The 10,671-nt window shown below is 44.1% G+C and overlaps 1 protein-coding gene across 1 annotated transcript; it reads left to right on the forward strand.

The window, feature by feature from the left end:
- The first annotated feature begins 1,897 nt into the window (after window positions 1-1,897).
- On the forward strand, window positions 1,898-10,044 carry LOC308334995 (apoptosis-associated speck-like protein containing a CARD). Its single transcript, XM_080791920.1, has 8 exons — window positions 1,898-1,969; window positions 2,491-2,705; window positions 3,438-3,685; window positions 4,305-4,427; window positions 5,575-5,716; window positions 7,540-7,638; window positions 8,156-8,396; window positions 9,945-10,044. The coding sequence occupies exons 3-8, from the start codon at window positions 3,638-3,640 to the stop codon at window positions 9,949-9,951; spliced, it is 660 nt and encodes a 219-aa protein (XP_080648046.1). The 5' UTR covers window positions 1,898-1,969; window positions 2,491-2,705; window positions 3,438-3,637; the 3' UTR covers window positions 9,952-10,044.
- Window positions 10,045-10,671: the final 627 nt, after the last annotated feature.

A 10,671-nucleotide genomic window follows, 5' to 3' on the forward strand; every position in this document is an offset into this window, starting at 1 on the left:
CAGCGTGTCTGTGTGAGCAGTAAGTATAATGGACACACTCACATTTAATTCCAGACCACGTCCACACACACACACACACACACACACACACACACACACACACACACACACACACACACACACACACACACACACACACACACACACACAGCATTGTCACTCAAAGTTGGAATCTATAATTTTATTGTGTGTGTGTGTGTGTGTGTGTGTGTGTGTGTGTGTGTGTGTGTGTGTGTGTGTGTGTGTGTGTGTGTGTGTGTGTGTGTGTGTGTGTGTGTGTGTGTGTGTGTGTGTGTGTGTGTGTGTGTGTGTGTGTGTGTGTGTGTGTGTGTGTGTGTGTGTGTGTGTGTGTGTGTGTGTGTGTGTGTGTGTGTGTGTGTGTGTGTGTGTGTGTGTGTGTGTGTGTGTGTGTGCGTGTGCGTGTGCGTGTGCGTGTGCGCGCGTCTCTAGACTCCATCATTCCAACATGGACACAGTGAGGACAGAACCCTCTAGACTCCATCATTCCAACATGGACATAGTGAGTACAGAACCCTCTAGACTCCATCATTCCAACATGGACACAGTGAGTACAGAACCCTCTAGACTCGGGGCACGGTGGCACAGTTGGTAGTGCTGTCGCCTCACAGCTAGAAGGTCCTGGGTTCGATTCCCGCTGGGGGCACTGTGGGTGCTGGCGACGTGTTTCCTCCTCCGTGTCATCAGTGCCCATACCCGAAGGCGGGGAGGGCGAAAGGGCCTTTCTGTGTGGAGTTTGCATGTTCTCCCCGTGTCCCCTAGGGTAGGTACCCTCACATGTTCTCCCCGTGTCCCCTAGGGTAGGTACCCTCACATGTTCTCCCCGTGTCCCCTAGGGTAGGTACCCTAACATGTTCTCCCCGTGTCCCCTAGGGTATACCTCACATGTTCTCCCCGTGTCCCCTAGGGTAGATACCCTCACAAAAACATGCAGTAATCCTGGTCTCTAAACTGCCTCCCCCTGGCCAGCCGGGGCGCCTGATGGAGGGGAAAGGAACTGGTTGGAATAACGTGTTCCTTCCACGCGCTACGTCCAACCAGGGAAACTCCCCCCTGTCAGGTGTAAAGGAGCAACTTGGACACTCAGGCATGAAGGGAGCATGAGTTAAGTCCGTTGCTCTCCCCAGGTTGGTGGAGGGTGTGTAGAGCCCAGGATCACAGTAGATGATTGGCACAGGGGTGAAAAATGGGTTACAAAATCGTGGGATGAAAAATATATTTAAAAAAAAAGAACCCTCTAGACTCCATCATTCCAACATGGACACAGTGAGGACAGAACCCTCTAGACTCCATCATTCCAACATGGACATAGTGAGTACAGAACCCTCTAGACTCCATCATTCCAACATGGACACAGTGAGGACAGAACCCTCTAGACTCCATCATTCAACATGGACACAGTGAGGACAGAACCCTCTAGACTCCATCATTCCAACATGGACATAGTGAGGACAGAACCCTCTAGACTCCATCATTCCAACATGGACATAGTGAGTACAGAACCCTCTAGACTCCATCATTCCAACATGGACATAGTGAGGACAGAGCCCTCTAGACTCCATCATTCCAACATGGACACAGTGAGGACAGAACCCTCTAGACTCCATCATTCCAACATGGACACAGTGAGGACAGAACCCTCTAGACTCCATCATTCCAACATGGACATAGTGAGGACAGAGCCCTCTAGACTCCATCATTCCAACATGGACACAGTGAGGACAGAGCCCTCTAGACTCCATCATTCCAACATGGACACAGTGAGGACAGAACCCTCTAGACTCCATCATTCCAACATGGACACAGTGAGGACAGAACCATCTGCTCTGCACAATAATCACAGTGACTGAACACCAGGAAAGACACTGATCGTTTCCTGTCTGCTTTGTTGTGTCTTTCAGAGCCATTTTGAACCCAGTGTGCACGCAGAGCAGTCGACCAATCAGTACAGGTGAGTTATCCTATAGTCAACCAATCAGTGCAGGTCAGTTATCCTATTCAACCAATCAGTACAGGTCAGTTATCCTAGTCAACCAATCAGTACAGGTCAGTTATCCTAGTCAACCAATCACTACAGGTGAGTTATCCTAGTCTACCAATCAGTACAGGTCAGTTATCCTAGTCAACCAATCAGTACAGGTCAGTTATCCTAGTCAACCAATCAGTACAGGTCAGTTATCCTAGTCAACTAATCAGTACAGGTCAGTTATCCTAAACACAGGACAGTCAACCACTGTTGTTTTTGGCAGCACATTTATATTTCAGTTTTAGTCACCTGGAATGTCTTAGCGTTAGTCTAGTTTTAGTCGACTAAATGTCATAAGATTTTAGAGAGTACTTTGAGTATGCCAATACTTTTGTACTTTCACTCGAGTACATTTTGAATACGGGACTTCTACTTGTAACGGAGTACGTCTACATTGCAGTGTTTATACTTTCACTTATTACTTGTTTTTTCACCACCGGTCACAGGTTCAAGTTCGCCAGGTCCGGGCTGTTCCAGTGCAGCGAGACAGCGTTGGTGTTTGAAACGACAGGCGAAGGAGAGGTCCTCTACAGGACTGTTCAGTGGGAGGAGAGATGGTTCCAGCCAGCAGGAAGGACTCCTGCAGGTCCTCTGTTTGACATCCAGTGTCCTCAGAAGTCTGTCCGCCAGCTACACCTGCCACACTGTGACGTCACACCTGGTGAGTCAGCTACACCTGCCACACTGTGACATCACACCAGTTGAGTCAGCTACACCTGCCACACTGTGACATCACACCAGGTGAGTCAGCTACACCTGCCACACTGTGACATCACACCTGGTGAGTCAGCTACACCTGCCACACTGTGACATCACACCAGTTGAGTCAGCTACACCTGCCACACTGTGACGTCACACCTGGTGAGTCAGCTACACCTGCCACACTGTGACATCACACCAGTTGAGTCAGCTACACCTGCCACACTGTGACATCACACCTGGTGGGTTATAGCTACACCTGCCAAACTGTGACATCACACCTGGTGAGTCAGCTACACCTGCCACACTGTGACATCACACCTGGTGAGTCACTGTTGAGACTTGGATGGTCAGAGCGGCGTGATTACATACAAAGTCAATGCAAAGACGAGAAGTTGTGCGGACGGGCATGGCGCGAACAAAGCTAACAGCCACCTGGTGTCTATATCTATATCTAGATTGAAATGTTCCAGTTCATAGCCTACTGCAGGCCTGGTTGACTAGATTTAGAAGACATTTTGAAGCTCTTAATTGCTACTAAAATTATATATTGTTCATTTGGAGAAATAGTAAGTCAATGAGTGAGAAGCACAGAGTGGAGTGGGTGGGGCTTAGCGGAGGGTGAAGTGGTTTAGACATTGTGTTCAGATTTGGTTTACATGGAGTGGAATCTATAACGTTATTTCCCCCACAGGTGATCTGTCCGTGGCCCACATCACAGACGAGGGTCTGGAACTCTTACAACCGCAGAGAGTGACCCAGACTCATGTGGTTGTAAATGTGAACCATCTGTCTCTCTTTGGGCTCCTGAAAAGAGTCTTGAGCTACTTTCAACCCACACCAAAACATGCTCAGGTGTTGCTGTTCCGTCAAGAGTCACCGATACGGAGGACGATGACTCTGAGTGTGTTACTGCTGCCCAGTAATGTGCCTTACGGAGAGGTAAATATATCTGTTAAGTAATGTGTCTTACAGAGAGGTAAATATATCTGTTAAGTAATGTGTCTTACAGAGAGGTAAATATATCTGTTAAGTAATGTGCCTTACAGAGAGGTAAATATATCTGTTAAGTAATGTGTCTTACAGAGAGGTAAATATATCTGTTAAGTAATGTGCCTTACAGAGAGGTAAATATATCTGTTAAGTAATGTGTCTTACAGAGAGGTAAATATATCTGTTAAGTAATGTGTCTTACAGAGAGGTAAATATATCTGTTAAGTAATGTGTCTTACAGAGAGGTAAATACATCCGTTAAGTAATGTACCTACGGACCCCCCATTTAATGGCATTTCTAACTCTGGGACCCCCAATTTGAATTGTAAAACCAATGTTAATTTAACAGAGCCATAAGGGTCCATTTGGTTCCTAACTATCATTTAGCTGGGGACCCCCTGGAACTCCCTCAAGGACCCCTAGGGGTCCTCGGAGCCCACTTTGGGAACCACTGGCTTAGGGGGGGGTCATTTAATTTGGCTCCTGAGAAATGTCAGCTCTGCCTACATACCTGATACCGGCCACTATGAGTGAACCATCTGGTCAAACTGTGTTGGTGTCATTATAGGTGAAGGGAGTTCATGAAAACAAGCAACGCATCGAGCCGGTCATCGCCAACTGTGTTCTCATCCCAGACCAACGCTACCGTCTGTCAGTGCTGCATTGTCCTTCACAGAAAGTACAACCTGAGGTACGTATTAAACCTACAGTCTGTCAGTGTGTCCTTCACAGAGAGTACAACCTGAGGTACGTATTAAACCTACAGTCTGTCAGTGTGTCCTTCACAGAGAGTACAACCTGAGGTACGTATTAAACCTACAGTCTGTCAGTGTGTCCTTCACAGAGAGTACAACCTGAGGTACGTATTAAACCTACAGTCTGTCAGTGTGTCCTTCACAGAGAGTACAACCTGAGGTACGTATTAAACCTACAGTCTGTCAGTGTGTCCTTCACAGAGAGTACAACCTGAGGTACGTATTAAACCTACAGTCTGTCAGTGTGTCCTTCACAGAGAGTACAACCTGAGGTACGTATTAAACCTACAGTCTGTCAGTGTGTCCTTCACAGAGAGTACAACCTGAGGTACGTATTAAACCTATACAGTCTGTCAGTGTGTCCTTCACAGAGAGTACAACCTGAGGTACGTATTAAACCTACAGTCTGTCAGTGTGTCCTTCACAGAGAGTACAACCTGAGGTACGTATTAAACCTACAGTCTGTCAGTGTGTCCTTCACAGAGAGTACAACCTGAGGTACGTATTAAACCTACAGTCTGTCAGTGTGTCCTTCACAGAGAGTACAACCTGAGGTACGTATTAAACCTACAGTCTGTCAGTGTGTCCTTCACAGAGAGTACAACCTGAGGTACGTATTAAACCTACAGTCTGTCAGTGTGTTCTTCAGAGAGTACAACCTGAGGTACATATTAAACCTACGTCGTCTGTTTATTGTATGGTAAAGCAGTGTGAGTCAAGGAAACTGTTATTTTCACTCCTTCGCCACTACTAACATTATTACTAGTATAACCACTACAAAATACATTTATTCTCTCAGGCTTATGGCATGTCGTTTTTGATTGTTGTTGGTACTTTTGTAAAGCGTCCTTGGGTTCATGAAAAGCGCTATATAAATTCAAGCTATTATTATTATTATTATTACAACTCGACTACCAATACTAATATTATTACTGCTGCTACAATCACTACCTAGCAAGCACTACTACCAATACTACCATTAGTATACAACTATAATCACTACTGTAGCACTACTACCATTAGGATACAACTATAATCACTACTGTCTAATCACTAAATCACTAAAAAGGTCTCTGTTTTCAGGATGCACCTTATTTTGAAGACTATGGACCAAATTACCATCCAACGTTCCTGGTGTCTATGGACGTCAATGCAGAAAACTTCAAAATGAAATTACTGAGCCCCGACTCTGGCCCGGTCTGGCAGCAAGACATTACCCTGGAAGGTAAAGTTATGGACTTTCATTCAACCTTGGGATGTAGCAAGCCGGTCTCACCCAAATACCGTGAAATGGCACAGATTGGCAATTCAAATACACACACCTGGAAAACCCCCAAATCTGTACATATTACACTGACACTGAAATACTCCTCATAGGGGCCCCTCCTCATAGGGGCCCCTATCTCCTCATTTACTACTGTAATGGACTGTACACTACCCTTAACTGTTCCTCTATTCACAAACTACAATTAATACAGAATACAGCCGCTAAAATTCTCACCAATACAAACCGCAGAGCAGACACATAACACCGGTACTGGCTGAACTACACTGGCTCCCTATCAAATCCAGAATCGATTTTAAAATCCCTTTAACAACCTATAAAGCACTGAATGGCCTAGCCCCAGTTTATATCACAGACCTACTGTGGCCTTTTAACAACCTATAAAGCACTAAATGGCCTAGCCCCAGTTTATATCACAGACCTACTGGTGGCCTTTTAACAACCTACCACCGAGCACGCTGAAGCGCGCCCGTTGTCGCGTGGAACTTTGTGAAGTTCGGTAGAGCCGACTCAGCCCCGGTCGAGTTGCAACCGAATCGTAAATCATGTCAAACCCGATCTCACTCTCCCTCTCCCTCACGCGGTGAAATAGCAATCTGTCGCGGTCAAAACAGTAGTAGTGTAACATGTAGGGATTGTGGGGGTTTATGTAGGGACTTAAACAGTAGTAGTGTAATACGTAGGGATTGTGGGTGTTTATGTAGGGACTTAAACAGTAGTAGTGTAACATGTAGGGATTGTGGGGGTTTATGTAGGGACTTAAACAGTAGTAGTGTAACATGTAGGGATTGTGGGGGTTTATGTAGGGACTTAAACAGTAGTAGTGTAACATGTAGGGATTGTGGGGGTTTATGTAGGGACTTAAACAGTAGTAGTGTAACATGTAGGGATTGTGGGGGTTTATGTAGGGACTTAAACAGTAGTAGTGTAACATGTAGGGTTTGTGGGGGTTTATGTAGGGACTTAAACAGTAGTAGTGTAACATGTAGGGATTGTGGGGGTTTATGTAGGGACTTAAACAGTAGTAGTGTAACATGTAGGGATTGTGGGGGTTTATGTAGGGACTTAAACAGTAGTAGTGTAACATGTAGGGATTGTGGGGGTTTATGTAGGGACTTAAACAGTAGTAGTGTAATACGTAGGGATTGTGGGGGTTTATGTAGGGACTTAAACAGTAGTAGTGTAACATGTAGGGGTTGTGGGGGTTTATGTAGGGACTTAAACAGTAGTAGTGTAACATGTAGGGGTTGTGGGGGTTTATGTAGGGACTTAAACAGTAGTAGTGTAACATGTAGGGATTGTGGGGGTTTATGTAGGGACTTAAACAGTAGTAGTGTAACATGTAGGGATTGTGGGGGTTTATGTAGGGACTTGAACAGTAGTAGTGTAACATGTAGGGATTGTGGGGGTTTATGTAGGGACTTAAACAGTAGTAGTGTAACATGTAGGGATTGTGGGGGTTTATGTAGGGACTTAAACAGTAGTAGTGTAACATGTAGGGATTGTGGGGGTTTATGTAGGGACTTAAACAGTAGTAGTGTAACATGTAGGGATTGTGGGGGTTTATGTAGGGACTTAAACAGTAGTAGTGTAACATGTAGGGATTGTGGGGGTTTATGTAGGGACTTAAACAGTAGTAGTGTAACATGTAGGGATTGTGGGGGTTTATGTCGGGACTTGCCAGTCCGTGCTATTTCACCGTGGTGAGATGGGCCTCGATGGTTCGTTTCTGTTCATAATTTGAACACTTTTATTTCTTGCAGCACAATCTACAGGAGCGGCTGCTTCCATACCAGCACAATCTACAGGAGCGGCTGCTTCCATACCAGCACAATCTACAGGAGCGGCTGCTTCCATACCGGGTGAGTCTCTAGCTTGTAGATCTGTTGTTACTTCCATACCAGGTGAGTCTCTAGCTTGTAGATCTGTTGTTACTTTGGATGTTTTAGCGTGACGCTGTAGTGAGGTCAAGTAGGACGTTAATTCATGAACAAACACGTTGGAGATAAAGGAACAAAGGAGATAAGATATAAGAGATTTCTGCAGCAACGATCTATAACGATATCTATAACGCACACACACTGTGTGTGTGTGTGTGTGTGTGTGTGTGTGTGTGTGTGTGTATATATATATATATATATATATATATATATATATATACTATATATATGTGTGTGTGTATATATATATATATATATATATATATATATATATATATATACACTATATATATATATATATATATACTACCAGCACAAACTGTATCACTTTATTGCAATTTTTAGAATAAGAATTGTTAGCTCCTATATGGCACTTTCCATTTTAAAACAATGTCAAATGAAAACCAACAACTCAACGTTCAATCCTCCTTAACTTCAGCGAAACACTTTGTGGACCAACATCGGCGTTTCCTGGTCGACAGGGTGAGGAACGTGGGTCCCATCCTAGATGTACTCTTTGAGAAGGACATCCTAGACAATGAGGGCTACAGCAATGTGATGTCCAATCCCACCACTCAGGACAAGATGAGGGCCATCTATGCTCTCCTGACCTCCAGCACAGCCAGAGACACTTTGCACAAAGCTCTCCAGGAATATGAGCGTTCTCTCCTTGAAGATCTGTAAGTCATTTGCATTTAATTAACCCATTTTGTGGCGGGGGCGGGAACCCCTTGTGGTGTTTTAAAGCATTATGTTACTGTATACTTTAGCTGTTGAAAAATGGCAGATCTACAAGCTACGAACTTGTAGGTCTTTTTTGAAAAATCTTGAGAATGTGCCTCGAATCTTTGAATATATATTATTACAGAGTGAACATTTTAACTTCTGGGGAGGTCCCTGGAACAACACATTATTTTCAGATGGGGGTCGGTGGCCAATTACATATAATTGTTGGGGTCCTTGACATGAAATATTGAGCACCACTGATACAGAAACATATAGGTATTTCAGAAAACTGTCAGAATTTAGAAGACATTTTATACATTTCGACGTCAGGCCTAAATGGGTTTTTTTTTTACAAGTTACAAGAGAATGGAGCTTTTCGGGCCGTGTTATTTGAATCATTATAATTCATCCTCTTGATTCCCAAGAGCCCCACACTTTCATTACAATGTTAATCTACAGATTGATGAGAACCTTTGTGAACCTGTACATATTTATTAACGTACGATCAGCCCTTAAAACAAGGCTCCAGACTTCCCAAAACAAACTGGTCAGGCTACTACTTGGCCTCACTCCCCGAACCCACCTCACCCCTGTCCACTTTGACAGGCTGGAATGGCTTTGGGTTGATGACAGAGTACAGCATCTTGCAATGGGTCTGGTCCACAAGATTCACAACACCACTAAGATACCCATGTACCTGTCTAAATACTTCACCAAGATACCCATGTACCTGTCTAAATACTTCACTAAGATACCCATGTACCTGTCTAAATACTTCACTAAGATACCCATGTACCTGTCTAAATACTTCACTAAGATACCCATGTACCTGTCTAAATACTTCACCAAGATACCCATGTACCGGTCTAAATACTTCACCAAGATACCCATGTACCGGTCTAAATACTTCACCAAGATACCCATGTACCTGTCTAAATACTTCACCAAGATACCCATGTACCTGTCTAAATACTTCACCAAGATACCCATGTACCTGTCTAAATACTTCACTAAGATACCCATGTACCTGTCTAAATACTTCACCAAGATACCCATGTACCGGTCTAAATACTTCACCAAGATACCCATGTACCTGTCTAAATACTTCACCAAGATACCCATGTACCGGTCTAAATACTTCACCAAGATACCCATGTACCCGTCTAAATACTTCACTAAGATACCCATGTACCTGTCTAGATACTTCCTTAATGTGAACGAAGTCCACACCCACAACACCAGAGGGAGTGCAACAAACCATGTGCAACCCAGATTCGGCACAAGCAAGGGATTAAATTATTTTCGCTCCTATGCCACCAAAATGTGGGACGCCCTACCAACGGTCATTAAGACATGCGAATCCCTTGACTCCTTCAAAACTGCCCACAAAGGGCACCTACTGACGGCTGCAATTTGAAACTGGCCCCCGTAAAATGTGAATGCGTGTTTCTGCACAGATATGGTTATTCACAGCAGTGGTGTTGTTCTTCTTCTCCTGTTAGGAAGTAAGTGATGCTGTTGATGGACCAGGAGTGCTGTGCTTCCCTGCGTGGCCACCAGATGTCCCCCTTCGCCGTGGCGTCCATATTGCCTGTGTCTCAGCCTTTGTCCCGTGCTTGTTCATGGGATTTGGGTGGGGGGGGGGACGGGGGGGGACGCACGCACATTGTGATTGGCCGGAATGAGATGGTGTACAGTATGACGACGAGAGCACCCCTCACTTCACACAGGTGTGATTTTTATTGCTCTGTAAAGCTCTTTGAGCTGAACTTCATGTCATGAAAAGTGCTGTACAAATACATGTATGTAAATGTAATGTAATGTAGATAATTATTAAATATCACTGTCGGATGCTGTTACATTCCCCTTTTCAGGTCTAGGGGTATAAGGAGACGATGCAACACGGCTGGCATGATAATTGTTATTTATTCACGTTATAAGGATAAGGTATCATAATAATAATAAACAATAAAGATGTACAACTGGAATACAAACGAAAAGACAGGCTATATGGGGCAACTCAAAGAAACCATCAAAACTATCTAGCCCTATTCTAAAGTATCGCACAACACTCTTACCTAACTCTAACCAATGAATGAAATGAAATGTACACAAAGTCAATCTACCTAAACCGTCTACGCTAACTACTGCCTAACAAAGATTTACAAAAAGTACGCACCCATACGCCGTAAGTATATATTATATATTATATATCTCTATATATATATA

This window comes from Protomyctophum bolini (assembly GCF_963924005.1).
Source record: "Protomyctophum bolini genome assembly, chromosome: 2".
NCBI lineage: Eukaryota > Metazoa > Chordata > Actinopteri > Myctophiformes > Myctophidae > Protomyctophum > Protomyctophum bolini.

Coding starts and splice junctions, on each gene's coding strand:
- LOC308334995 (XM_080791920.1), top strand. CDS start 3,638: ATGACTCTGAGTGTGTTACTGCTGCCCAGTAATGTGCCTTACGGAGAG. Junction 4,428..5,574: donor CACAGAAAGTACAACCTGAG/GTACGTATTAAA, acceptor CTCTGTTTTCAG/GATGCACCTTATTTTGAAGA. Junction 7,639..8,155: donor AGCGGCTGCTTCCATACCGG/GTGAGTCTCTAG, acceptor CCTTAACTTCAG/CGAAACACTTTGTGGACCAA.